The sequence below is a fragment of the Orbicella faveolata genome, unplaced genomic scaffold (genome assembly GCF_042242905.1).
Source record: "Orbicella faveolata isolate gen_17 unplaced genomic scaffold, um_ofav_v1 contig_34, whole genome shotgun sequence".
NCBI classification, from domain to species: domain Eukaryota; kingdom Metazoa; phylum Cnidaria; class Anthozoa; order Scleractinia; family Merulinidae; genus Orbicella; species Orbicella faveolata.
In genome coordinates, this window is record NW_028301563.1 from 8,305,001 (window position 1) to 8,332,500 (window position 27,500).

Sequence of the window (27,500 nt, forward strand, 5' to 3'; positions counted from 1 at the left end):
AGCTACGCTTTTAGGCTGGCCTAAATCTATATATTAGTATTACTCCACGTCTGAAACAAAGCACACACATGCGAAACTCCGCCAGTTATGCAGCGTTAGGGAAAATTTTCAAAATTGGATTCTCATCGATAAGATCTAGGTACTGTCTTTAACCGGTTGACACTATCCTGATTTTGACAACGCTAGGTAAGAATTATGTTATTGTGGCTGAAAGTCTGTCCATGACACTCGAGCTCGTTTCCACGGCTTTTCCCCTTCTGGGGGAAAATCCCTTGGAACGAGGTTGCATGCCCGATACAGAATGCTTGTTTGACACGCCCATGTCACTTGGATGCGAATTGGACGGGAATTAAGATATGTGTATTCCTACGGTGGATAAATATAACATTCATATCACATTTTCTCGTGTCAAATATCGACGAATGTGCTGAACAGGTCGACTCATGTGACGCTGTTGCCAACTCTGAGTGCAAGAATACGGATGGACCGTACAACTGCCAATGCAAAGATGGATTTGTAAAGAACGGTCTTAACTGTGAAGGTAGAGAATAATGTTTTTAATAATATTGGTAATCCACGTTACTTAAAATTAGCTTCAGGGAGCTGTAACAAGCTATTATCCACTACATTATTTACAAAACAAATCCCTGGTTGTATACCTGACTCTGTGAATCGAATCGAACCGAAACTAAATTATTTCATAATCGAAATTCTCTTACGAGAATTATTTTCCATGAAATTAAGCCAACTAAAGTAATGATGAAGCTTTTAATATATTGTAGTAATCTTCAAGTCATGTAACTTTTTATTGGTTTGAAAATTGGTCAGAGCATTCAAACATAAAGCACTAGTTAAAAATCTTCCATTCTTTTTTGGAAGAAAGCTACGAATTACAAGACTTGAAACGCGCCCTAAATGAAAACATCGGTGGTGAAGAACTCTTTCTATACTAATTCACACCGGATTATTTTCTTTTGTTCATTGTTGTCTAGCTGGTTACCAATACCTCCTGTTAGTTGTAGTCTCTAAATCTTGTCATATTTTGTAACCGTCACTTCTAAAGATGTGTGTTGCAGCATTTTCAGCTTTTTAACTGGTCTTTACTGCAGTCTCTCTCTATACCATACGAAACCTGTTTGTTATGTTTCTAGCTACGAATTAGTTGTCTCCAGGCAATCAGCTTTAAGTAAGACATTCCACAATCGGGGTCCAGCAATATAACCCTAAGTTTAACTTCCCGGGAAAGTGAATACCAACTGAAACATGCTGTAAACGGACGTTACAAGAAACGCCTTAATACATATGTTATTGCGTGCTGTTATATTTGGAGGCGGGACATAAGATCTGCGATGCACTTGCTGGTCTCGTAGTTAAGACCAATAAAAATTGAACTTTTCGGAATTCTACCCCCAATACGTAAAAATTGCAACGTACGCGACAATCAATTTATATAATGCTAACAGTGCGAGAGCTATTTTACTTCAGAAACTGCATACAGGTAAGAGCAAAATCATGGAAGGAAAGAAAATAATGAAAAAAGTGCAATTATGTACTGCACGCAATGAAAATATCGCCTGATAAATAGCAAAAGAAGTGCGCACCGGCCTTACTTACATCGGAAGAGACGTGACCGAGATCCCAGAAATAATAAAAAAAAAACGTTCGCAATAGAATGTTATTGTTTAACCAGAGTTTTCAATCTTTATTTCTCAATTGTAATTTTTTGATATAATAATGACGCATGTGTTAATTTTTTTTTCCGCTAGAAAGACTTATATTGCCACTGTCATCTAATACGTCACGTAAATAGCAGCGCCATATAATTATAACTATGACTCTGATTGACTCTAGTTGTTTAGATGTCTCAACAACCTCGTTATCATTGCCCTTACTTCTCACGAGAAAGCACTGGGTACGAGTTGTGTCCTGCCTAACTGCCAATCATATCTCTGTGAGAGAATTGCCGGTGAAAAACAGCTCAAAATTTGGTCGCAAATTAATCTCAGAACACCCCCATGGAGAGGATGGGCAGAACTCGGGTGTAAACCAACAATGAAACAGAAACTTTGGCATATTACATGTGTGTACATTTTAAGGACAATCGGCCAAACACTATTTGGGTGAAAATAGTCGTTTCTGTAATATTTCAGACGTTATTGCATTAGTATGCCTCAAATTAAAAAAAAAAAAAAAAAAAAAAAAAACTTAGGTAAACTCTCTGTTGAGACAAAACCCTTATGCCACTAAATAGTGGGAGTGATTTCGAGAACTTTCTAATTTTGCTGTGGTCGTGTGGAAACGAACTATATAGTGTAGTTGCATTTATTATTTTATTCTTTTTTGGCTCTGAAAAAGTATAATTTTACTTATCAAAAGGAACGCAGAAACCTGTGTGTATTAACTAAAGATAATTATGAACGTTTAATCATGTATTTATTATGATTTATTGATATCATTATATGACTGTGACATAACTCGCGATCCGTTGTAATTGGCTGATGGCAGGCCAATTTATCGCTATTTCTGATATGCACTGCAATACAAATTTATTAGTGCGCGCGCGTTCGTACCCCTCTCAGTCATACTTTCAACGAGTATTAGACTACGAATAGTCCCTCTTCCGCTTAGTCCGTCGAGCGAGACCGTAAATAAACCGCGAGAAAAAAACGGCCGCGTGAACTCGCACGGCTATTTTCATCTCGCGGTTTTCCTTCGCGTCATGCACGACGGACTAAGCGAAAGAGGGACTACTCGTAGTCTAACACCATATGCAAGCGTCAAATATAACAAATCCTCTTACGGCTTTTCGTTCAGTCAAAACATTAATTCATTCGTTTTTCACAACTCGTCAGTTTGTTTATTTGTTTACACATTGCCATTATATATTATATATTCAACTGTTACACAAGACATGTGAAACCAGATTATACAGTAGTACCCGGAATTGATCTGCTCGGAAAATAGAGACAAACAACTTCATGTTTGGGTGCGAGGGACACGAGTGGATAGACGGAGAAGATTAGTCGCTCGAGAAACCTCAGAAGACAAATCGATCTCCTAAAATATCCTACTCTGAATGGGGTAACCACCTAACCTAACCGAGGTGGTTTGTTCGTCTATATGACCCCTAGAGCTATGTCAGCTGGGGTCCTGCACTCCTGTTAGGATCACCCATGTCCAAAAGTGCGAAGGGTAAACATTAGATAAAGAGTGATTCCTCGGTCTTCCGAGTTTGGCGCAGGGTTAACGACCTTGCCTCGTGGAACGATGCAGGACAAACTGGTCGGCGGTATCGCCCCTTGGGCTGTAATGACGCCCTGAACTAAATAGGGCGAAATGACTAGAGGCTGTTTGGTTCAATGATAGCCTCCAAGCATCAGACTTACATCTTGCGTTAGAACGTGAGAACTATGGCAAAAAAGGAAGGGCAGCAGAAGTGGCCAGGTAGCTGGGATAATATAGAATAGAAGTGCCAGAGACAAAGGAGAGTAAGTGGAAATGGATGATTTCAGAAACACTGCAAAGTAGAGAGACAGTGATGCACGTGGGAGACGAGAGGAAGTGCCACAAGAAAACACCATAGTGAGCACTACAGCAAATAGAGCCAATAACCACCGATCAGCAAGAGGATTTTTTACGGGTCGAGTTCATAAAAAACGCAAAGAGTTGACGATGGTACAAGTATATACGCCAACCAAAGACGGGACGAACGAGGAAAAGCTAAAAAGATTGCATTTCAACTCAGTTTCAGTAGGTTTCAAGGCAATATGTCCACAGACACGACAGAAGACACGACAAAAATGTTGTGATGGACAATCTGAATACAAAGATAATAATAATATAGAATAATATTGCTGGAAGAACATAATAAAAATTTGAAGACGTACAGAAATGCTCCAAAGCAGAGCAAGCGATGGGTAGGAGACAAAATAGTTAAAATCAGAGAAAGGAAAGAGGCTTCATTTATTAACCATTCCATTAAACTTGCAGATCTTGCAAGGGTTAGCTCAGCTCACGTACTTTTCGATTTACTGGAAATATTTAAGAAAGCATCCGGCTTAACGATAAATTTTACCAAAACTGAAGGCATGTGCATGTATATTGGGTCCTCCAGGAATAACAACAACAACAAAAACATTTAATAGCTATATTAAATGGCCAAGATAGTCAATTAAGACCCTTGGGATCTTGTATACTTATGATCAAAAGTTGCTGCTTGAAAAGAACTTCATTGAAAATTTAGGCAAGATAAAGAAGCTAATTAACGTCTGGTCCTCCAGAGGGTTATTTATTTATAGTAAAGTTGTCATAAGTAAAACTTTATTTATCCTTGCCTTTGGCCATGTAGCTTCGTTAATTAATGCCAATCCCGAATGACGTGGTCAATGAATTGAATCGATTACCGTATAAATTGTTATGGAATGGCACGCATAAAGTTACTAGATTATCAACAATTAATAAGTTTTAGAAGGGTGATTTGAGAATGATAGACCTGGGATATACGATAAAAAAATCTTTGCGTCGGCCTGGTTAAAAAGATATTCAGCGAAAATGTACGTGGAAATATTATTTACCACATCTTCTGGTTAAATCAGGAGAACTCCTCTTTTTCAACTGCAACTTTGACATTAACGATTACACCATCAATTCTCTGTTTTATTCCGAACTTTCAAAGTGTTGGTCAGAGTTTCGTGAAAACTTTGCGTCAACTAAGGATTGGTGTAACATTATATGGAACAACAAAGAAATCTGTATCAACAGTTCCCAAATCTTCTACCAAAACTTTTTTGATTATGTTATAGTATTGATAAGTGATTTGTTGTTTAATTTAAATAGCACTAAATTGTTTAATATTATTAAAAATAAGGTTAACAAAACAAATGCTCTTACCTGGACCGACCTTAGTCATGCTGCACCCCATGAGTTCAAAAATAATTTGATTCCAGCAACAATTTCATCCCCTTTGGTTATTAGTAATAATGCTTTGATATCACAAAGTAGAAATAAAAACATCATTATTCATTGTTAATAAATGAACAATTTCTTAGTGCCTTTAACAAGTTGATTATATGCTGTCTGCGTTGAAGACTGAAGTTGCCTGGTCCCACGCGCGCATTGTGCACGTAAAAGTTGCTCAGTCTAGTTTACTAACTTAACATAATGGTTGCAGTTCATCTCTTTTTTTATGCCGCTCTATCTGAGACCATTGTACATCTAATGGAACAGGAGACCAGTTAAGCAATTAAATTATTTAGTTTTATATTCGTCTAAAGAAAACAAGTCTGCAATGTGGAAAATCTCTCTAAAAAAATGCTACAAAATATCGTTATGATCTATTTATTTCAAATAACATGGTTATTACAGGCATGAGGCGAGCTCAATCTCGCTATTTTTATTATTATTTTTTATTATTATTACTCTGATATAATAGTAACAAGCAACCGTTTATGAATGTATTTTCTTTTAGTTGATCCCTGCCATGGATACCACACTTTTAACACTACTGACAGAAACCTGGCTAATGAAGACGACTCTCATTCCTTGGACTGCGAAACGTTTCCAGAAGCCGACTGGTATCGTTTCGAAGGAGCTGCAGGAACAAGATTGCCAACTCAGTGTAAACCAAATCAAAATGGACCATTTCCAGTATGGTTGAATGTTGAGAACAACAGATTGCCATACAAAGGAGAAGGCGTAAAAGATGGTATCAAGGTCTGCCTTTTTAAGCCGGGAAATGGTTGTTGCCATAATTTTTTCAGAATAAGTGTAAAGAATTGTTCCTCCTACTTGGTCTATTATTTGCATAAAATACCTTACTGTCCGTACCGTTACTATGGCACTAACTAAACCAAGCAACTACGGCCTCTTTGTTTTTTTCTTAAATACAGCCGTTTCGAGGAAGGTTGTCCCTGAGGGAAGCACAAAAGCGTATAGGCAACAATACCAAAAGATATCATGGGTAGAGGTGGTTACTTATGTTTGCTCGAGCTAGCTCACGGTGATTTTGATTTTCAGCGAGAAGGAAGGATAAATCACGGATACAAGTCTATATTATGTTTCTTTTTATCAGGCTGAAACACTGTGATGCGTTGGCCAACAATCAATGACAGTAATTTATCTCGCCATTGTCGCGTAGTGCGCAGGCCTTCAAATGATTCCCAAATCTTACCGCAAGCGTCGCCATAAAAGATGAAATTCTGGACTCAGGAATTTGGACAGTTGATTTAAATTATACAGTGTATTTGTGTTTCTTAATAATACAGATACAGCAGTTGCTATAGGTAGCGAAGCAAAATGTACAGTATCTAACCGATTTGAATGCAAATTTGCCACTTTAAAAGTGATGGTTTTTCCTCACCATATTTTTTGTTTTTTGCTCACTATATTTTCAAATTTGGGGACAACTGAGAACTCTCGAGTAAATTGACTACATTTCTTGCGTAGCTCTCGGCACACAGGTGGTGATGATTGACAGCAAAAAAAAAAAAACAAAATGCACGTGTAAAGGCGACAGCTTTACACTTACGGTATGCAAATAAATATACTAAGGACACGATAATTTAAGCGCTTGCAAGACATACGAGGAAAAATATACCTAAACCACAATTTTCGAAAACAGGATCATTTGCAGGACTGTACAGTACGTCTTTATGCTTTTGTAGGACAACATTTCTTGAGACAGCTCGTCAATGTAGAGATTACTTAGAGTAGTGGGGGAGTGGGGTGGGTGGATGCCACCCGTCCCTTAAATTTTGAAACGACGATTTCCTCTAAGGGCTGAAACTTTCATTAGCTGTTCGTTAAGTACGTAAGAACTTTATTTAAGTGTCAATTCATTCATCATCATTCATCCTCCGGGAGGCGCGGTGGCCTCATGGTTAGTGCGCTTGGCCCCGGATGGAGCGGTCTGGGTTCGAGCCCTGGCCGAGGACACTGTGTTGTGTCCTTGAGCAAGACACTTAACTCTCACAGTACCTCTCTCCACCCAGGAGTATAAATGAGTACCGGCGAATTGTTGGGGAAACCTAACAAATTACGGAGGAGTGACCTCCGATGGTGTAGCATCCCGTCCAGGGGGAGTAGAAATACTCCTAGCCGCTTCGCTTCATGCTACAGAAACTGGGATAAAATCCGGCAGCTAAGAGCCATCAGTTTCAAGGCTTTTTGCATTTTCATTCATCCTACGCGGAAATTTTGATAGGTCAATTTTGTCTCCATCATTTTAAGCGCTGCCATGGCAACCTGAAACTTCATGTACGTTTGGCCAAAAATCAACTTTTTTGACATAATTCTGTATTTTTCCCATTATTGTTCATCAAATTGCTTTAATTAACGAATTTGCAAATTTCGTTAGTATTCTGGTTTGATTTTGTAATAACTTCCGATATTTCTTGACCTCTTAAGAAAATAGTGAGATCCAAGATGGCGAATCCAAAATGGCAGGTCAAGTGACGTCTTTGACGTTATATGACGTCATAACCAACTAGAATTGTGTACTGGCATACCACAATTGCAATTGAATCTGACGATAACTCAAAAACATTACCTAGACAATATTCTATTCTTTTATGAACCCCATATCCGCATTTTATTTCCTCGCAAGTATCTTTTTGTTCTTATCGTAATTTTTTTTTTTCTTCTACTTCACACTTTTTACCGCATATATTTCAAAGATTGTGCTTTTTATTCACTATTTGCAGACTGGCAATCGAATGCTCCATTTCTAAAATATTTTAACGAGAGGAAGTTTTAAATTTTAATTATGTCTTATGCTGGTTGCTCGTCAATTTTTAAAACACTGTATCATCTTGTAGAGCAAGCTCAGGGCTATCTAGTCAATCTAGATTTATTTTGCTTAACAGAACGAAAATCCCAGTAACGGGTGCCATCCACCGATTTACGTCGGCGCTGTTTGTAATATACATATGATATTGGCAGGCTTTGTTTCTCTAGCAAAAGTAGTTTCTACTAAGCAATGTTACGAGGATGCTCGAAGACTATAATTTGCCAGATCTTCCCCATACTCCCTTATCTAAAGATAAGATTAAACACTAAGTAAATCTCGTTGGACAAAACACCATTTATCATATAAACACCAAGGAAATACCAGGAGATCTTTTGTGCGAAAACATGTTATCTTCACATGTGAAAAGATCACCTTCGCTATGGTTACATTATAAATCGCGCCTTTCGCAGCGAAATTGAAATTGTTTGGTATATCATTAGTGTTGATACAATAAATAGAACATTACATGGCTGCTTGAAGATACGAAATTTCTCTTCTCGTGTTGAAAAATATTTCACTCGTTCGCTGCTCTCAATCGTGAAAGGTTAGAAGTTTTCTTGGAGTAATGTGAGATTTTGTATTCCTTTGTAGTGTTTTGTTTTGTTTTGTTTGTTTTGGTTAATTCAGATTTTTGTTTTTGCTTTTGTTTTTATTTCATATACTGTACATATGTATATATAGGTAGTTTAAAATACTTATTCAGGGGATTTTCCTAGTATGGCGCTGCGATGCTTTTGGTCACCTCTATCTCCTGTTTCTGCAATGTTAATCACTTTTGTTGAAGCAATTTCGGTCAAATGTAATAAATAAATAAATATTTAAATAAATAAATAAATAAATAAATAAATACATAAATAAATAAATGCATAAATAAATACATAAATAAATAAATACATAAATAAATAAACAAGTATTTTACAACACTGTAATATGTCTAAATTTATGAAAGTAATAATGATGTTAATAATAACAATAATAATGATGATGATGATGATGATGACAATAATAGCGATGGATTCATTCTGTTTATTTGCCTTTTTACTTAATATACAGTATTTACAAATGTTTCGCTCAAATATAGAGGTAAATAACCGATTCCACTGCTTACAGTGCTCTTGTCGTCATGTTGCCTCGTAATAATAATAATAATAATAGTGTACATAAATATGGCCACGTCGTACTGAGATTGCTATCTACCTCGTGTACTCTTAACAGAGTCCCTACCATGCCTATACAACCCTTTGAAGTCGCTGCAATTGAGTCGAACGAGGCAAACAAAGCTAAATTAGAGCTTGAATTGATCATTTATCATTTGATTCGCGGCACTAATTTGGACAGGCTTAACCTCTGCGATTTCACCTAAATGACCTCACCATGTCTTTACTGTGTGTTAAATGAGCCAATCATGGTCACAAGAGCATGGTAATCAGTGGAATCGGTTATTTACCTCTATATTTCAGCGAAAAAGTAGCCCTTACGAGACATTTAATTTCAATATCTGTCTGGATTCGCAAAAACATAGCCACAGAATTTGACTTGTCACTGATAGTCTTGATACAAGTTCGTCCTAGAGCCAGCTTTCCCATAAATAATGAACAAAAATAGATAAATAAATGAAACATGCGGCAAGACGTTCTCTATATTTCATGCTTGGTAAGTTTTACAAGCTCCTTTCATAGCGGAAGCAAAAAAACAAAAAAAACAAATTAAAAACAAATTAACAAAAAAACACTTAATTCAGACTTTAAGTGGCAGTCCCGCTAAAAGTGGTCCACTCGACTTCGGGACCAAAAATAATTTTCCTTCATTTTTTGTCAGAGAAAAGGGTTTGACACATATATATATATATAAAAAGGCAATTTATTATTTTCCAATACCTTATTTTTGCTGTGTTACGAGCCAAAATTGAATTTTGGCCGAACTGAGGTTGCCGACCGTGATCAGAAAGGTAAAATTCACCGATTTTGTGAAGCGTGCTACGTCGCCTAAAATGCAGCTCACGGAATTTCGTTTTCATGCGAATTTTAAGTCACATTCATTACTTTGACTGACGAAATATGGAAGCTTTTCGAAAAATTCTAAGCTTACCAGCGAGGCTGGAAGACACCCTACTCCAAGGCCTTTGATCAACTACTAAAATTGAGCCAAATTTGACGGGGAAAATCTCAAAAGTTGGGTCTAAATGAAGCCTGAAAAACACATCACAATAAATTTCATACCTCAGTAAACAGTTATATATGTTCAAACCGGTGGGTATCTCCTTGGATTGCAAGCGAGAACAGATTAAAATCTGCCACAGTCAGTGTGTTTACATAGCTATCGCTCGTGTCAAAGCTCATTTGCATAACCCTAGCACCCGGTGAAGATACATCTTCTGCCGTTCAGGTTCGTTTGTTGACCTTCTGAGTAGTGGCAAATAGCTTCCTTTAATACTTTTGTACACTCTAGACCCAGTTTTGAGATGAAGGTTGCGTTAAAGTTGATCAATTCTCAAGACTTGCGAGACTCCAAAAGTAAATAATGGAGCCGGTCTGCAGAAATTAACCGTAGCGTCGTCCTGACCCTTCAATAAATTCTGCCGCAGAGGTAGCACTAGGAGAAGAAGAAAATCGTAAGTTTTCATTTACCGTTTAATGGCAACTGAATCCTGTACTACTGCCAAGACTACTGGGAGCTTGAGGGCTCTATGCCCGAATTTAAAAACCAACAACAATGAACACTTGCCGGTTGCATCGCTGGGAAATGAACCTGGATAAACACGACGCGCTTGAATGGAACTATGTTTTGCGATGAATGATGGGCTTTACTTCTGTTTTATGCTTGATGCTTGTCTTTTAGTATCTTGCACAGCGCATAAAATAAACTTCGGGATCCGTTTATCGTGCCGTTTATACAACGAAAGCTGCACCAGCTTCGTCAAAATTTCACACAAGTTGTAACGGGACCAATTACCCGGAAAGGGGGTACTCCCTTATATGGGCTATACAGGTATCTGTATGTGACGCCCCACAGGGTAGGGTTTTTCAGCCGTTTGGGTCATAAATAGGGAATCGATTTTGGCCATTTTGGTTATAAATTGGGTATGGTTTTAGCACTCTAGTCTTGAATTGGGTATGTTTCTTAGCACAAGCTACTTTTTCATCATCATCAATAAGATCTTCAACAAAAGCCCTTCATAACGTATGTTTACGGCAACTGTGTCAGCCGCAACGGTCATAACTAGGCTATCGAATTTTATGTCAGGTCATCAATAGGGTAGCAAAAAACGCCGATTTTGGCCATAAAGAGGGTAAGGGTTTTGAGAAGAGGGCCGCACACCCCGACTCAACTTTTCTGGAAGTACACCCGCCCCCCTCCCCCCCCCCCCCCCCGGGCCAATTACCAGGGGCCGAGGGCAAATCCCCAACCCCACGCGCGCTGATCATTAGATTTGGCAAGATTTTCTCATTTCAATATTGATAATGAAAAAGCCACCCATTAATTTTTTGGACTAGTGCAATCTTTTCAGTATGACCGAACGACGACAATCATTGTACCTTTTGCATTTTTATCTACCTTTCCTCGGAAAATGTAAGGAGTTGCTAATACATGAGGGCGGGGGAAGCAGATATGGACCTAAAATTCACTTTTCCTTTCCCGTTATCAGCCGTTCGTTTTTCATAGAAAACACAATGGAAGAAAATCAAAAATGGGACTAAGAAGCCTTCCAAAACTGGCGTCCATATCGAAGTGCGTGCAGATGTTGAGAGGCCGATTTCTCACTTTGTGTTTATAGGACTACTACCCTTCCCATTTTTTCTGGCGACACCAGAATTATTGGCCATAAAAATAGTTTGTCTTTGATTTCTCCGCCTCGCGAAACATATGCTTAAGTGATGGACGCATTCTTACTGGGGTACTTCCAGAAAAGTTGAGTGGGGGTGTGCAGCTCCCTTCCCAAAACCCTTACCCTCTTCATGACCAAAATCTACGTTTTTTGCTACCCTATTTATGACCTGACCTAGAATTCGATAGCCTAGTTATGACCGTTGCGGCTGCCACAGTTGCCGTAAACATACGTTATGAAGGGCTTTTGTTGAAGGTTCTATTGATAATGATGAAAAAGGTAGCTTGTGCTAAGAAACATACCCAATTCAAGACTAGAGTGCTAAAACCATACCCAATTTATAACCAAAATGGCCAAAATCGATTCCCTATTTATGACCCAAACGGCTGAAAAACCCTATTCTTTGGAGCCTCACATACAGATACCTATATAGCCCATATAAGGGTGTATCCCCCTCCCGGGTAATTAGTCACGTTACAACTTGTGTGGCATTTTGACAAAGCTGGTGCAGCTTTCGTTGTATAAACGGCCCGATAAACGGATCCCGAAGTCTATTTTATGCGCTGTACAAGATACTAAAAGACAAGCATCCAGCATAAAACAGAAGTAAAGCCCATCAGTCAACGCAAAACATAGTTCCATTCAAGCGCGTCGTGTTCATTCAGGTTCATTTCCCAGCGGCGATGCAACCGGCAAGTGTTCATTGTTGTAGGTTTTCAAATTCGGGCATATAGCCCTCAAGCTCCCAGTAGTCCGGGCAGTAGTACAGGATTCAGTTGCCATTAAACGGTACACCCCCCCCCCCCCCCTCCTAGTGCTACCTCTGCGGCAGAATTTATTGAAGGGTCAGGACGACGGCTACCGTTAATTTCTGCAGACCGGCTCCATTATTTACTTTTGGAGTCTCCCAAGTCTTGAGAATTGATCAACTTTAAGGCAACCTTCACCTGAAAACTGGATCTAGAGAGTACACAAGTATTAAAGGAAGCTTTTTGCCACTACTCAGAAGGTCAACAAACGAACCTGAACGGAAGAAGATGTATTTTCACCGGGTGCTAAGGTTATGCAAACGAGCTTTGACACGAGCGATGGCTATGTAAACACACTGACAGTGGCAGATTTTAATCTGTTCTCGCCTGCAATCCAAGGAGATACCCACCGGTCTCAACTCATAGAACGGTTTATTAAGGTATGAAATTTACTGTGATGTGCTTTTTAGGCTTCATTTAGACCCAACTTTTGAGATTTTCTCCGTCAAATTTGGCTAAATTTTAGTAGGTGATCAAAGGCCTCGGAGTAGGGTGTCTTCCAGCCTCGCTGGTAAGCTTAGAATTTTTCGAAGAGTTTCCATATTTCGTCAGTCAAAGTAATGAATGTATCTTAAAATTCGCATGAAAACGAAATTCCGTGAGCTGCATTTTTGGCGACGTAGCACGCTTCACAAAATCGGTGAATTTTACCTTTCTGATCACGGTCGGCAACCTCAGTTCGGCCAAAATTCAATTTTGGCTCGTAGGAAAGCAAAAATAAGGAATTGGAAAATAATAAATTGTTTTTTTCTATATATGTGTCAAACCCTTTTCACTGACAAAAAATGAAGGAAAATTATTTTTGGTCCCGAAGTCGAGTGGACCGCTTTTAGCGGGACAGCCACTTAACCCTGCAATATCCTACATTGGCTTTCCAGATGTCAATAAGCCGCCCACAGCCGATGCCGGCCCAGATGTTGTTGTGTATCTTCCAAACAGAGCTGCTGCACTGGATGGTTCCAGGTCCTATGATGATTACGGGATTGTCGAGTACGAGTGGTCACGTGACCCTAAGAGTCCTGCAGCTGGTGTAAGTGTTAGCATACGTCACGGTTTGCACATATTGAAAAGTTGAGCCTAAATTCTTCAAGTTCGCGTTAATTTTCTCCATCCTTAACCATCCTTCTTCCTTTATGATTTTTTATTATCTCCTTAGTGTTTTTTTTTTGTTCCTAAGTAAACACTAAGTTCAAGTTTCTTTCAATTTAAAGCTAATTTTGTATGAGGTTAAAAAAGTCCACATAACGTGACTGAACTTCTTTAAGACATTGCCCACTATTGATTCGGTTTTTTTGTTGTTGACACATTGTAGGATGTTATAAACAAAAGCGACCATCAAGCTGTGTTGCGCCTGTCCAATCTAGTAGAAGGAATGTACAAGTTTAGGCTCACTGTGGCTGATGGGAAGGGTCTCAAGGGAAATGATCACGTGGTACTTACTGTCAAGGAAGGTACGAGGCTCATTTCGATATTATTACACGATAAAGGTTTGATAGACCTGCACGAAAGAGAAAGTGCGTTTTTCCCCATGCAGATTTATAACTTTGTGTTATCAAGACAGAACTTTACGTTGACCAAGGGTTTTCTAGGCGCTTTCTTGAACAAGCGGTTATTGGCTGTTGAAAGCGGCACAACAAAGTTTTGAAGTACTGGTCCAAGTAAGAACGCATATAAAACCTCACGCATACCAAGTCCATTTCTCCAAGTTGACTGTTTCGATGTAATCCGACTGTTCATGCCTGGAAGCGTAACATTTTCTCACTTTGCAGATGAAAACAGTGCTCATCTTGTCGAGTTATATCTGGACGTGGATATCACCAAGTTCACAGAGGAGAATAAGGTACAGGACACAGGAGACTCATAGATGACAATAAATACTTGTGCTTGTATTTGTATCTGGGCATGGATTTTTACTGTAAAGAATTAAAGCATCTTTAAAACCCACATGTATTTAGAATGAAACCAGATTGAAGCGTGGTAACTGAGCATTTATTTACCACTAAATTAATTTCCTTTCGGTTTATCTTTTTCGGTTCAACAGGAACAGTTGATTCGTAAACTAGCGGTGATACTTGACGTTCAGGATGAAGACATCATAGTGGAGCATTTGAAAGAAGCTGGAGTTGGACACAGGTAAACAGCAAGCACCACTTAGCACACAAAAATCCCTGAAAGGAGTCAAGCTTTTCAAGGCGAAGAGATCTGACAATGATTCTTGACTTGCAGAGTATTTTTCCTTTAGAGATCGACAAAGCGTGTACTGAAGCGTTCAGGCAATGGGGCATTTCAGTCCGAGTTGCCTTGAGCCTCTGTTTCAAAACTAATTCTCGTGCAAAACTTTTCACATGACAAATGAGTTTGATTTGCGTGAGAATGAATCTGTGAGCGAAACACATTTTCATAAGAATGTTTTTGAAACAGAGACCAAATGCAACCCGGAACTGGTTTAGTGAAAGGAGCTGCAGCGCCAGTTTTCTGTGACTATGCTTGAGGCTTCGTTCACACTCCGCCGGAAGAATTTGAAAACGGAGGTTTCACTCTGAAAACGCATCAAATGTTTTCCGTCCACACTGCGCCAGAGGAATTTGAAAGCGCAACAATCACCGGTCATTTTGGATTTGTGTTTGAGGAAAACTCGGTTAGGGAAATCACATGCCATCGTTTTCGAAGAGCTTCGTTTTCGAAATGTTTTCCGCCCACGCCAAAACGGAAAACTAAAAAGTTCCGTTTTCGTGATGGATTAGTGTAGACGGTAGGCCAAACGCTAGAAATAAAGCTGTGTTTTCAAATTCCTCTGGCATAGTGTGGACAAGGCCTAAGAACGATTCATGTTCGTTTGGCCAGTTTCCCAAATAATTTTTTTCAGCAGTGTACCTGAGAATGCCTGGATTATAGTGTGCCAACTTTTTTAAAAGAGATTCCTAATTTTTGTTGTTGTTTTTTTTTGTCCCCACAGTCTGATGGTGATGTTTTACGTTAAGGACAAAGTTTTCGAAGCTAAGGACGGTTATGAAGTCGCTGGAATGTTAAAAGACAAGATTGGTAACGAGGAAGGCTTCTTCGAATTTGGAATGTTGAAAGTTGAACCTTACAGTAAGTGTCCACGTTATAAGCTTCGTTATGGCCAGCAACCCAAAGTCTCTTTTTTTCGGACGTAAATCGTACACTTTCCTTCAAATCAAACTGAATTTCAAAGTAAAGGTTTACCAAGGTGAAGGAGGGATTACTTTAAAGTGTTTGGTGGGGGTGTGTAGCCTGTTTCTTTAACCCTGATACCCTCTTTCAGTCGAAAATTATGCGATTTTCGAGAGCGAATTCCTTCCTTAATACATGATCAGCTTTCATTTGCATAAACGTTTGAGAAGAGCTTCAAACATCATGTCCAATTTCAGGCAAGAGGGCAGAGCAGATTCTATTTCACACAAAAATTATGCTTAAGGCTTATGCCATATTTCACAGTAAACAGCTTAAAAAACCATACCCTCTAGCTCCGCAGATATTTCTTTAGTTTATATAAGAGAATTACCCCCCCCCCCCCCACTTCTCCTTTCCGTTTACAAAGGAAGGCAATACGCAGTGATAACAGAAAACCAAAACAGAACAGGGATGGTCACTGTTGAAAAACACTGAGCCGGATGACGAATAACAGATCGTTTCCAGATGGACCTCCGTGGCCCAGAGTCATGTTTCCACTGTACTGCACAGTCATATTGTATGTCGCTCTCTAGTTTCTCACTGTTTCCTATGTTTTCAGTTTGCAGGAATAACTGCTCAGGTCATGGCTACTGTGATCGTAGCACCAAGCTGTGTGTCTGTGAGAGTTTCTGGATGCAGGATTTTTTCAAAGTTCACTTTGGCACTAAAGAGAGCAATTGTGGTAAGACGTTTTGTTGTCTTTTGTTCGTAGAATAAGCTTGGTGTAAACCATGTTCCTAAAGGTAACATCACTGCTAGAATTTCTGTCGTATGCTATCTCTTCTGTGAGCCGTTCGGTGTCACGCAACGCCTTTCCTCTTGTTTTCGTGAGACTGCGTGACAAAATTATGTTTGTGTAAGAAGTGCCTTGCACAATATTTTCCTTGTTGTTAAGAGTGATTGTGTTTTTCGCAAACTGGAGTATACTGTATATAACTGTGATTATCTTTGGAATCATCATGGCTATTGGCGGAATAGTGTGGGCAATATGTTTCTGCATGGGAAGGTACGTATCACATGCAACACTAGTAATGTGTTTCATATGAGTGTGACCTTAGATGACTGCAGTTATATCAAAGTTCACGATAGATCACTTAGGAGGTCAATTTTTACCCTGTTAACAAACACCCTTGGTTCATTTTCTTTCCAAGGTAAATTATATCCTGGCATGCATTTACTGAGTAATTGTTGTCTTATATGTTCATAAAACTTTCTCCTTTTTATGATGGTAGGCGTCGCAAGTTTCCAGTCTTTAAACGAAGCAGTTTTCCTTGCCGTTCTTCTCTGTTAGTACATTGTTTTTGTTTTTTCTGCCATCTCTTAAACGATTTTAGCTGGCATGTAGACACTAATTGTAGTTTGTTGTTCTTGTGAGTTCTCTGTGACTCTTACAGTCCACGCTGCTTGGGATCCTAACATACAGTGTACATACACAGTCCTCAAATCACTCTTTAGACCTATCTATACTGTACTTGAAACAAAAGCTCAATTCTACGAATCTTCCTAGCATAATAAATCACCGTTGCCCAAGTAATGTTTGATTAGCTTTGAAGTGATAAAATGATGTATTTTCGCCTGTTAGAACATCCAGTTGTGATTTTAACGACGTCTTGCTACTAGAGCCCGAATTAGGAACTCTGTCACAAATGGGATTCCCTTGATCCAAATTTTGTCATGGTCATTCCTTTCTATTCTACTCCATTCCATTCAACGTGTCTCCTCTCCTTGCCTTCATTGTTCAACGTCTCCATTGTCGTCTGCCTTGTTTTCTTTCCTGTATCTGTTTCTTTCTATCTTTAGACTTCGTCGTAAGAAGGTTATAGTCTCTGTTAACCCTCCTAGTACAGAGGATGCCTCTTCAACTGACCATAGGTATGCTCAAGACTTGCCTGGGGACAGGGTACTGCATGTAAACTGCATGACAAAACTGGCTTGAAACGTCTTTGACAATGCAAGCCTCTTCTTCCCTTGTCCTCAGGGAATGTATGTGCAGACTTGCTTGGGTACAGGGTACTACTTGTAAACTGCATGACAAATCTGACTTGGTATGCTAAACCTTGTAAATGTCATTACGATTGTGAGCCTCTTCTACGCTCTTCTTGTGGGAATCTTCGTACAGACTTTCTTGGGTACAGGTTAGTAAAGTGTAAGACAAAACTGGCTTGGTGTGCCAGATGTTCTAAACGTCCTTAAGAATGTTAGCTCCTTCTACCCTCGTCCTCTGGGAACTACTTAAAGACTTACTTGAGCACAGGGTACAGGGTAGTAAACTGTATGACAAAACTGGTTTGCTGTGTTAGGCCTCTTGTACCCTCGTCCTCTGGGAATTTATATAAGCTGACTTGATTGGATAAAGGGAACTAAACTGCATGACTCCGCTAGCTTGGTGTACTAGGTCTTGCAATCATCTTCAAGACTACATGTCTTGTGTCCCTGTCCTTGCCCTTCTGGACCGCAGTCTTGGCGTCAACAACAACAGCTTTATTACAACAACGTCGCTCTTGTTGGAAATGGTGTTACTTAATCTTGTAACTTACATGAAATATAACGCTATTTATTTCTTCCACAGTTCTGTTTCCATTTGATTTTTTTTTTAATTTCTTAGACCATCTAGCGGTCGAGTTAGATTTGTATGCCTTGGTTATCTTCTAACCGTTCTTGTGTTATTTTCTACTTTGTTTCTCGTGATAAACACTTTATTTTCTTGCACTTTGTCACTTTGCTTTATTTATTTATTTCTTTTTCCCTTGCATTTCTTTTATTTTTGCAAGTCTTTCCATTTTTCCTTTTGTGGTTGTTTTTTGTTGATCGTTGTTGTTAATAATGATACTGTCGTTCTTGGCTACGTACAGATGAACTCAAGTTTTTATTCCAACAAGAAAGAAAAACCCAAACAGGTTGTAATAAATAAAAGAAAAAAGAAAACAAAATATAAAGCAAAACAAAAAACAAGTAGGGATGGTAAAGATTTTAAAAGATTTCGACAGATTACAAAGGACGAAATTTAAAAAAAATTGAAGCCTTGGGAATGTGAATCAAGCCTCCGAGAGAACCAGCAAATTATAGTCTCCAAAACTGAACAGAGTTGCTTACTTAGGTCAGTTGGGCTTTGAGTACCTTAAAGGTTTACTAGAAGTTATTGTTTGGGTTGTGATAGGGGAGCTTACTTTTTGATGTGGTTTTGTTTAGGAGGCGTGGTCGTGGGAAGAGGCGCCATCGGTACGCTGTTATTGACGAGGACGAAGATGACAAGCTTGAGAGTATGGAGATGCTACCAAAAGGAGGTAAGCGACTCGAAGGGTTTGCCCCTTTTGCTGCTGGAATTTCGTTTGCTAACCTCTCTCTCAAATATGTTCAAGAGGCAGCCTGTGGAGGTACCGCTAAGAGTATTATTTTTGGGCTTCACATTATGATCACTTCTTTAACCTCAAAAAACATTTTCAGTATCGATTGTTTTCCCTCGACCAATCACGCGTGATTTTGCACTTTTCCCGCCCTTTTCATCAACGTTTTCCCACACTCACCACCCATGACGTATTTTCCGCGCTTAGCACCATTTAGACGTTTTCCCGTGCTTGCTTGCCTCTAGTCTCGTGTTTTCTCGTGTTTGCCATTGGTTTTCATGCTTGCTGTAAGTTCTGAATTGTCAATCACGTCATTGCCGCCATAATTATCGGCTCAGTAATAACGTTGGTATGAGATCATCCGTCAATTTTAGTTATTTTTCCTCCAGGTAAATACTTGAGTACAAGCCTGATGTTAAGCGATACGGACGAGGACAGCGATGCGGAGTCGACTGTTTTTGAAGTTAAAAAGCGGCACATGAACGGCTCGGTGAATGGTTATATCAGGAAAGATACGTGATATAGAGTACATACGGGCATCCTATATATAACATAGTGGTCAGCGTGAACATCCCAGCACGAGAGGAACGCGCATTCTGACAGTGGTGCAAGATCTAGCGGCAGTGATGACTTAATCATTAAGTTTACAGACTTGCCTGGCTTGTAGAAAGAAACTTAAAGAGAGATCACCATAAGAACCAAACATTGCTGTGTTTTTTACGTAGAAAATTTTATTAATATGCTGCGACGTCGATCAAGAAGGCTGGGAAAGATCACTTGGCCGATAATGGTAAAACATCTTTGGCCCTTTTCACCGCAAACACTCACTGTATGCATTCAAATTTGTAAATCACCCCCGCGTATCTTAAATGAGACATTTTTCTTTGCACCTAAAAAGTCTTGCATTAGAGGACATTTTATGACTCGTTGTTCAAACAATTTTAACTTCTAGGGGGATTTAACACTGAACAATGAATGATTTTAAAAGTACGGATGAAGAAAAGTAACCACAATGAACAGTTTACTTAAAGCGTTGTTCCATTGCTGTGGGTATACTACTCTCAAATTTGGTAAACTGTTTTAACCTAAGAAATGTGTCAAATTTCGTATCCTAAGAGTGTTGAATTGAATTGTTGAATTGAATTGTACACAACATAACGAGAGGAATGTTTATAATTATACAAATTTTACCTATGAAATATCCAGCGAGATATTTCGCCGTATTACAAACAGCAGTTTGAAATTATTAACTTATTAGTGTGCAACACAGCAAGGATAATGTTGTTTGTAACATTATAAACTCTCTACCTACGTCTTGTACCTTTGCATAAAATGGTTCTTGTTGTGCGGCAAGAATGATAATAATGAACGTTTACATTCATTTGCAAACATTTTTTCCGTGTTTTTAACAGTCATGGAAATTAGTTAAAGGGGGTCAGTCACGGCATTTTGAGCTATTTGGGCAACGTACAAAATTACCTTTTAATTGAAGAAAACACGAAAATTGTAGTTTATTAAGATGAAAAAAACACCAAAGAGATAATAATAAATCATAAAGGAACAGCGATGGAGAAGGATGGAGAAGATTAACACGGATTGCAAACGACAGACTTGGAAAATTTAGGCTAAACGTTTCAAGGTGCGCAAATCGTGGCGTAGCTCCTTAACGTAGAGACAGTAATTATTCCACAAGAGTAGTTATTACACAACATGCAACACGAATGACAATACGCACAACAACGCTTTTCAACTTACAATGAAGCATTGTTGTGCGACAAGTTGTAGGAAAATGTTGCCCTTATCACATGGCTTTTATGTAACATACACTTTCATTTTTCATTTCATAGCCGTGCATTAAAAGTAAAATGACGGAATTGATTTGTTTTCTCTAACTTGTTTGAGGCGTCACGCACTTCTCAGAAGGAAGGCTAAACAGGATTGGCTGAGAAAATAGTACAACAAACTAAAGAAACAGTGAAGCTAGCCCTGGAAACAATAGAGATAGGTGAAACAGGGAGCGACTGAAATGTCAGGTACTGGAGAGGTGTGTGGCGTTTGACTAGCTTGATCGCCATTTGATTTCTGTTAGTGAATCAATACGTACGAAACATAAGCGGTAGTGAGATTTAAGTGAATGATAACCAAGGAGGAGTTGTCACGGTGTTTTATCAAAATTTTACCGCCTGGTCCTCCAGCAAATAAGTTTACTCAGTATATTAAAATAATCACTAGTTCGGCTGTTTATATAAGAGTACGCATTTTCTTACTTTTAAAACTCGTTTTATAGAACAAGTTATATCCGTAAAATAGATAAAACAAGGAGAACTTTAAAGCCTGGTTTTGAGTAGCGACACAAGCGCAAGCACAAGCGTAAACACAAAAGCACAAACGCAAGCAATAGGGATGACCAAGTGAAAACGAAATTCGACGGAAACACAAGTACAAACAAAATCATCCGACCCTTCCGGCATTTTAGAAAACTGACGGTTTAGGCGCGCGCGGTAATCCGGATCCAGTGTTTTCATTGGCCAAACACAACGACGTGTGGTAAATATCCTTGTGCTTGTGTTATGGCTGAGCGGTATTTCGTTTTCACTTGCTGCAGCGCAAACGCAAGCATGAGCGCAAGCACAGGAAAAAGGAAACATTTTGAACCTTGTCCTTGTGCTTGCGCTTGTGCTTATGCCTGTGACAAGGCCGTTTTAACGGTGAAATAAGACCACATATTGTGTTTGGGCTTGAGGTTAGCGTCCCTGGTGAAAACCAGGCTTAAACGTCTCGGATACACGAAGGAAATTTTGTCGGCATGTCAGGATATAGGCAGGGATATATTTATGTATTGTTTTTGTCTCAAGACAATTTTAAGATAATTTGCTACAATAAATTAGCAAAGATGAATGAATAAATAAATAAGTAGGGTTTTGTAATATTAGCATTTTGTCATGTCTTGTTCATTTTCAAAGCTTTGTATGCCATTTTGGGAAGATCTTTGGAAACCACACGATGTGTTTGAAATTCATATAAACAGTATTAACAAGACATGTTTCGGATGACACATCATCCATCGTCTATCTTTTAAAAAATTTAGTTTTAAAGAAACTCTTAAGCAGCAAGGAAAGTAATGTTACTAAAACATCGTTAGGAGATATCAATAACAACATATGTTCATAATTGTAAGACGCCGTAAGTTTCGCTGTTGTCGTCTGCTATTACTTGCAAAAAAAATCGGACGTAAAATTTTTGGACGTTTTATTTCGGACGTAAAATTTGCGGTACTTTTTATCTAATTTCGGATAAATTTCGGACAACAATTTCGGACATTTTGCTGAAACATAGCTTAAGTAAATTTGCGAAACGAAACACGAATTAGACTGAAACAGCATCCGTGAAAATAATAGTTTTACTGCACCTTGAAGGTTTTGCGACTCAATACAATGAAGAGAAAACAACACAAATGTTATCATGCCGTTACTCCACTAGAGTTTGCGCCCTAAAGCCCAGTATGAAGGAAAGTAAGAGCGTTGGGGTTACTTCCAAGATATATACTGCACTAAATATTTCGGAAGCTTGAAAATTTCGGACGGTTTTATTTTCGGGCATTTTTGTCCGAAATTAAAATCGTCTTTATTTTTTTGGCCAATAATGTACCCACCTTTGTTTTGTGACCAATTACCAGGCCTCCTTGGCGGTATAAAAATATCAACGTTCCAAGCGCATGCAGTTTCTGTAATTGGATATAATCAAAGAAGCAGGGGGACCCACGCCAAACAGTATAACAGGAAGTAGAGTTCTTCCCACCCTTCCGCCCTTTAAGTTCCAGGATAAACATGGAAGAAATTCAGTTTATCAACCCTCGACTACATTTTGTGAAGGTATGAACACACACGAGGGTAAAATTCTGCGGGACTAGTCCTTGCGACATGTCCTTTGAAGATTTTATACGAGAGGATTGGTTGCAGGGACTAAAAAAAAATGATGAACGGCTAGGAAATAAGCATTACACAGGCTGGCTGATTTACTTGTGTTCAGAATAGTTTGGAATCGTTTGTCAATTTCGTCATCATTTAACAAAAAAACAAACAAACGAACAAAAAAACATTAGAATAAAATAGTAGTGGCCAGTGAAAGAGGCCTATAGGGACTGGAAAGTTGTCCTTAAAAATGTTTTGCTCCGAAAATCGACATGTAAGCCCTCCATCTCCGTTATCGGGCTAATATTTGTTTTAAGAACTGCGCCCTCGTCAACCATCACGTGAAATAAATCTCAAGCACATAGTCTTATTGTTAACTACAGCAGAGCCCCGTGGCTAAGAAAATTTGGTATCCCATCGAGCCAAAAAATTCTGATTTTCACTTGGTTGTCCATATACAACCGTCCGTAAGTACTCGCGCCAGCCTCTTGTGACAACAGATTAAAGGTTTACAGCACAAAACCTGCAATTTTGTGTATTTTAAGAGTTTCAGGAGCAGCGCACTGCAGGTTTTGTGCTGTAATCCGTTAGAGTTTGTACTTAAACAATTATACTACTCGCCTTCGTTTTCTAATAGAAAACTCGGAGTCGTAGCATGATTATTAAATATTACCAAAGATTGTAATTGTAACAAGAGCTGGTAGCGTGGCCGAGTGGTCTAAGGCGCTGGTTTTAGGCACCAGTCATTTCGATGGCGTGGGTTCGAATCCCACCGCTGCCTCGAAATCATATTTTGCGAAAAGTCGTTCGGGAACTGAACTCATCGGCAAAATTCTGATAGGCCTGTAGAAATATTGCCGCAAGAAATGCGGATGCGAAATGCAATGCGAAATGCAATGACTTTCAGTAAACTTTAGTCGTATTTCTCCCTACTCAGCGTCATAAGTTTGCTGCAATACCTTTTCCACGAAAAGCTGGCTACTGAATGAATGTATGAATTATTTAAGTGTCAATGGTATTTAGCTTAAAAACAAACAAACAAGCAAATGATAATAATAATAGTAATAATAATAATAATAATAATAATAATAATAATAATAATAATAATAATAATAATTGGGACACTATTGAAACACCCCTTTTGGTATTTTGTGGGCGACCACGTACCGTTTACAAGGGTCTTCATGATTCGCCAAACGAAACAATAGGTATACAACACAATGCCCCTAGCCCTAAAAACAAAAGAGGTACAGATTAACAAGAACGAATCAAAAGAGAAGTTTTGAAAAGGTGCAGGTCATCTGTATTTTGGGGTATTAAAATGGCAAATTCCTGCCAGCAGGTCAGTGAAACAACCAGGTTCTTACATGTGGGATTTTACTGTACTACCGTAGTAACAATTCGATCCAGTGTCCCGCCTAAGCACCACGCCTCCTACGTGCTTTCACGAGCTGCTGCTCTACAAACACGCGTTCTTAGGCAACCAATGAGAGGCAAAAACAAGGAAGTTAATTTATCTGTCTCAACCGACAGATACAGCTTCAAAACGGTCAGTAACAATAGCAGTGTTTATCATAATATATCTTCTCCTTACCGGTTCGCACATGTTTCCTCGAGTAATTCTCTGCTAATTTTGTGTTACCTCAGGAACATTGTCCGTAGGTTGTGGATAATTTCATTTATTCTCGTCCCCTGTCTTTGCTCAACCGTTTATTAAAACTGTAAAGAAAAACTATAGTGTCGGCCCTAAGGCAGCTGTTTCATACTAGTAAGGACTCATCGACTTGAATGTGTCCCTAAAGCTAGTTTACGCATCTCTAGTTTCCTTGGCTATTACTGTGCACGTACAATTGCACTCATAGAAGTGATTCGTTTGTCTTGAAATAAATGCGTAAAAATATGAACTTGGAATTGGCAAATCGTTATCACTTCGATTTGCCTGCGACGGATTTCTTGACAGGTTTCCATTGTTTACAGCTAAAAAAAATCGTTTCTGAGGCGAGGCGTGATCTACAGTTAAACTTAAATAGTTAAGTCAGCTGTTATCATCTTTGAGATTAGTTTTCACTTGAGTGTCCTGAAGGAATTGGTTTTGCATTACATCGCTATGATTGGATTAAAAAAGCTCGCCCCACTTTTTCAAATTAAGAACGTAAATAGCAGAAATGTGTTGAGACTTCGAAACGCCATTGAGGTCACCGAGAAACGAAAACGTCTCTAAATATCTAGCCTTTGCATGCAATGATCTTTTTCATGATAACTGAGGAGATTCTCGCGCACTCATTAGCTAATTTTCATTGTCAATAGGCGGACGGACACATGAATATATAATTTACGAGATGCGTCAAGAGTGAGGGCAGACAATTTCACAATATCGTTATCGCAAAAAACAAATTGACGTCGGTTTTTCATGGGTCTTTCCTGTTATTTACAATGAATTTCGAAATAACAATGTCAAAGTAGTCTGCGGACCCACAAGTTCTTTGACAATGTTATGACGAAATTCATGATCAATAGCAGGACAAACGAATGATAAACTGACGTCAAGTTGTTAAGTTTACGTAGTATATATGAAATACATGCGAAATAATTTTTCTTTTTCTTTTGTATTCTTTCGTATACGTTCCTTCTTATTGTTTTTAACACGAGAGAATAAAATTCATATCTTCTAGCAACCATCTAATTTTCTTCTTATTATATAGACAAACTGACCGTTTGCACAACCAACCGTGAAAAAGCGGAAAATGACGTCATCAATATCCTCACAAGCTAGCATATGGAAAATACGCCACTTGGGTCCCGAATGTGCTTTGAATTTTGCGAGTGGTCTTTTTGGCCCATAAATACGATTAGGTGAAGGTAAAGTCTGCATACTAGCCAAGTGGCCCATCAAGCCGGAGCTTATCCCTCTTTCTGTAACATGAAGCCAGTCCATCACATTGTTACCCCCAGAATTAAGTTCAACGGTACCCATTTATACACCTGGGTGTAGAGAGGTATAAAGGATTTTCTCCACGAACACAACACAATGTCTCCGGCCAAGGATCGGACCCGGACTGCTCGATACGGAAATGAGCGCACTAACCATGAGGCCATCGCGCCTCCCTGGCCCATTACTAGGCAGACGACTAATTAACCTGAGGGTAGTAAAGGAGGGGGGAGAGGGTCAAGATCATGTCTCCCGGAAAACAAATTGGTCCTTTCACAATTTACAGAAAATAAAATTGCCATTTCACGTTCCACGAAAACAAAAAAACAAAAAAAAAAAAATGGCATTTTTGCATTACTCCCAACGACTCAGCCTAGTTATTTAGATGTCTTTATCATTGGTCCACTTCTTGTTCTGCGCGCAGCAAAAAAGAAATCCGAGCAAGACCACGAAGAGGGATATTGTCCTGTCACGACCACGCAATATACGTAATTGCTAATTACGGTCGAAAATAATAGAAGACACCACCAGAATCACGGCTCACGACGAATTAAATACTTCTTTCTCATTTCACGGAGAATTATTTTGGAAAATCACGGTTCACGGCTTTTAATGAAATCACGATTGACGAGAAAAGAACAAGCCATTTCACATTTCACGGGAAAAAAATTAGGACATTCGCGAATCACGAAAATACCCTTTGCCACCTTTTAATCTGTGGTCTGTTTTCACCATCACTAGCAAAAAAAAAAAAAAAAAAGAAGAAAAAAAATAGACAAAATGACAGTGTTCTGAATATCTTCTTTAATTAAGTTACTCAATCGATATTTCAATAACGCTATGAATCTTACTACAAATTCGTCTTTAATTACTAGCGATATTACCAAGTTTTGTTCTTTAACGTTCTCTACAGTAGTAAGCCTAGTCACTCATTTCATCGGCCACTGTTTAAATCATATGGACCTATTTTTATTTCACAATTGTGGAGCGCGGACTCAATCTGGGCACACCGACTAAAGAAAAGCGGCGGGAACATGCATATGACCAGTGTAGTATAATATTGTGTCACAGTAAAAGTAAAGCGATACTGAATCTCATCTTAAGTCTCCTCGATACAGAATAAGGAAGAAGCACTAACTCGTCCCCTGTCACCTCTTTTGTCGTGGAGGGCGATAGTCGAGAAACAAGCAGTCCGAGTGATACTCCGCGGGAATCAGAAGGGATCGTTCAAAGGAAGCTTCAAGTCAGTAGGTAACATTAGCGTCGTATCCTGCGATTCTGTTAATCAGTTTTCTATGCTGTTCCAGATGTTAAGCTCTTCCTATATTTTAACTTGTGAATCATCACTCCGAAGAAAATACGCAAAAATGTATACGAAATATGATGCCCTGTAGACTAATGATTAACTACCTATTTCTTTGTTTTGTTTTTGTTTTAAACTCAAGTAACTACTTCTGAATCATGTTCTTATTACAAAACTGATTATATGCCATCAGTAAACCTCAAGAAAACCATGTCATGGATTAATTATATTCCATATTCCATATGAAGAAAAACTGAAAATTATGATGAAATGTATATTTTTTAGCTGTATAACATCTAATTTCACTAGTATTTACTCTAGTACAGGTATAATCAATGTAGAATAGCGATTGATAAGCAATGCGTACCACGTTAAACTAGCTAAAGATAGAGAAACT

The 27,500-nt window shown here is 38.8% G+C and overlaps 5 protein-coding genes and 1 non-coding gene across 6 annotated transcripts in view; 5 read left to right on the top strand and 1 right to left on the bottom strand.

Moving 5' to 3' along the window:
• Positions 1-666, top strand: part of LOC149104566 (uncharacterized) — an 11,068-nt gene extending 10,402 nt beyond the window's left edge. Inside the window, exon 5 of the mRNA XM_089271061.1 lies at positions 413-666. Coding sequence (XP_089127187.1) covers positions 413-552 — 140 coding nt within the window. The 3' untranslated portion in view covers positions 553-666. The remainder of the gene's footprint in view (positions 1-412) is intronic.
• The window catches only part of LOC149104564 (uncharacterized), a 38,892-nt gene extending 32,398 nt beyond the window's left edge, over positions 1-6,494 (top strand). Inside the window, exon 4 of the mRNA XM_089272240.1 lies at positions 5,468-6,494. Within this exon, the coding sequence (XP_089128366.1) occupies positions 5,468-5,847 (380 nt within the window). The 3' untranslated portion in view covers positions 5,848-6,494. The remainder of the gene's footprint in view (positions 1-5,467) is intronic.
• Positions 6,495-10,761: 4,267 nt separating this feature from the next.
• On the top strand, positions 10,762-16,348 carry LOC149104568 (dyslexia-associated protein KIAA0319-like protein). The gene is made up of 7 exons (XM_089272241.1): positions 10,762-10,774; positions 13,300-13,451; positions 13,734-13,872; positions 14,191-14,261; positions 14,463-14,554; positions 15,378-15,514; positions 16,176-16,348. The coding sequence occupies exons 1-7, from the start codon at positions 10,762-10,764 to the stop codon at positions 16,331-16,333; spliced, it is 762 nt and encodes a 253-aa protein (XP_089128367.1). The 3' UTR covers positions 16,334-16,348.
• Positions 16,349-16,555: 207 nt separating this feature from the next.
• On the top strand, positions 16,556-19,675 carry LOC149104569 (uncharacterized). Its single transcript, XM_089271021.1, has 4 exons — positions 16,556-16,622; positions 17,417-17,488; positions 18,806-18,900; positions 19,350-19,675. The coding sequence occupies exons 1-4, from the start codon at positions 16,576-16,578 to the stop codon at positions 19,478-19,480; spliced, it is 345 nt and encodes a 114-aa protein (XP_089127147.1). The 5' UTR covers positions 16,556-16,575; the 3' UTR covers positions 19,481-19,675.
• Positions 19,676-23,570: 3,895 nt separating this feature from the next.
• Trnal-uag (transfer RNA leucine (anticodon UAG)) lies at positions 23,571-23,652 on the top strand. Its single transcript has one exon. It is a non-coding gene; the product is annotated as a tRNA-Leu (tRNA).
• Positions 23,653-26,581: 2,929 nt separating this feature from the next.
• Positions 26,582-27,500, bottom strand: part of LOC149104570 (uncharacterized) — a 20,296-nt gene continuing 19,377 nt past the window's right edge. The window contains exon 17 of the mRNA XM_089270808.1: positions 26,582-27,500. This exon is cut by the window's right edge and continues 486 nt beyond it. The gene's annotated coding sequence lies outside the window, so the exon portion shown is untranslated.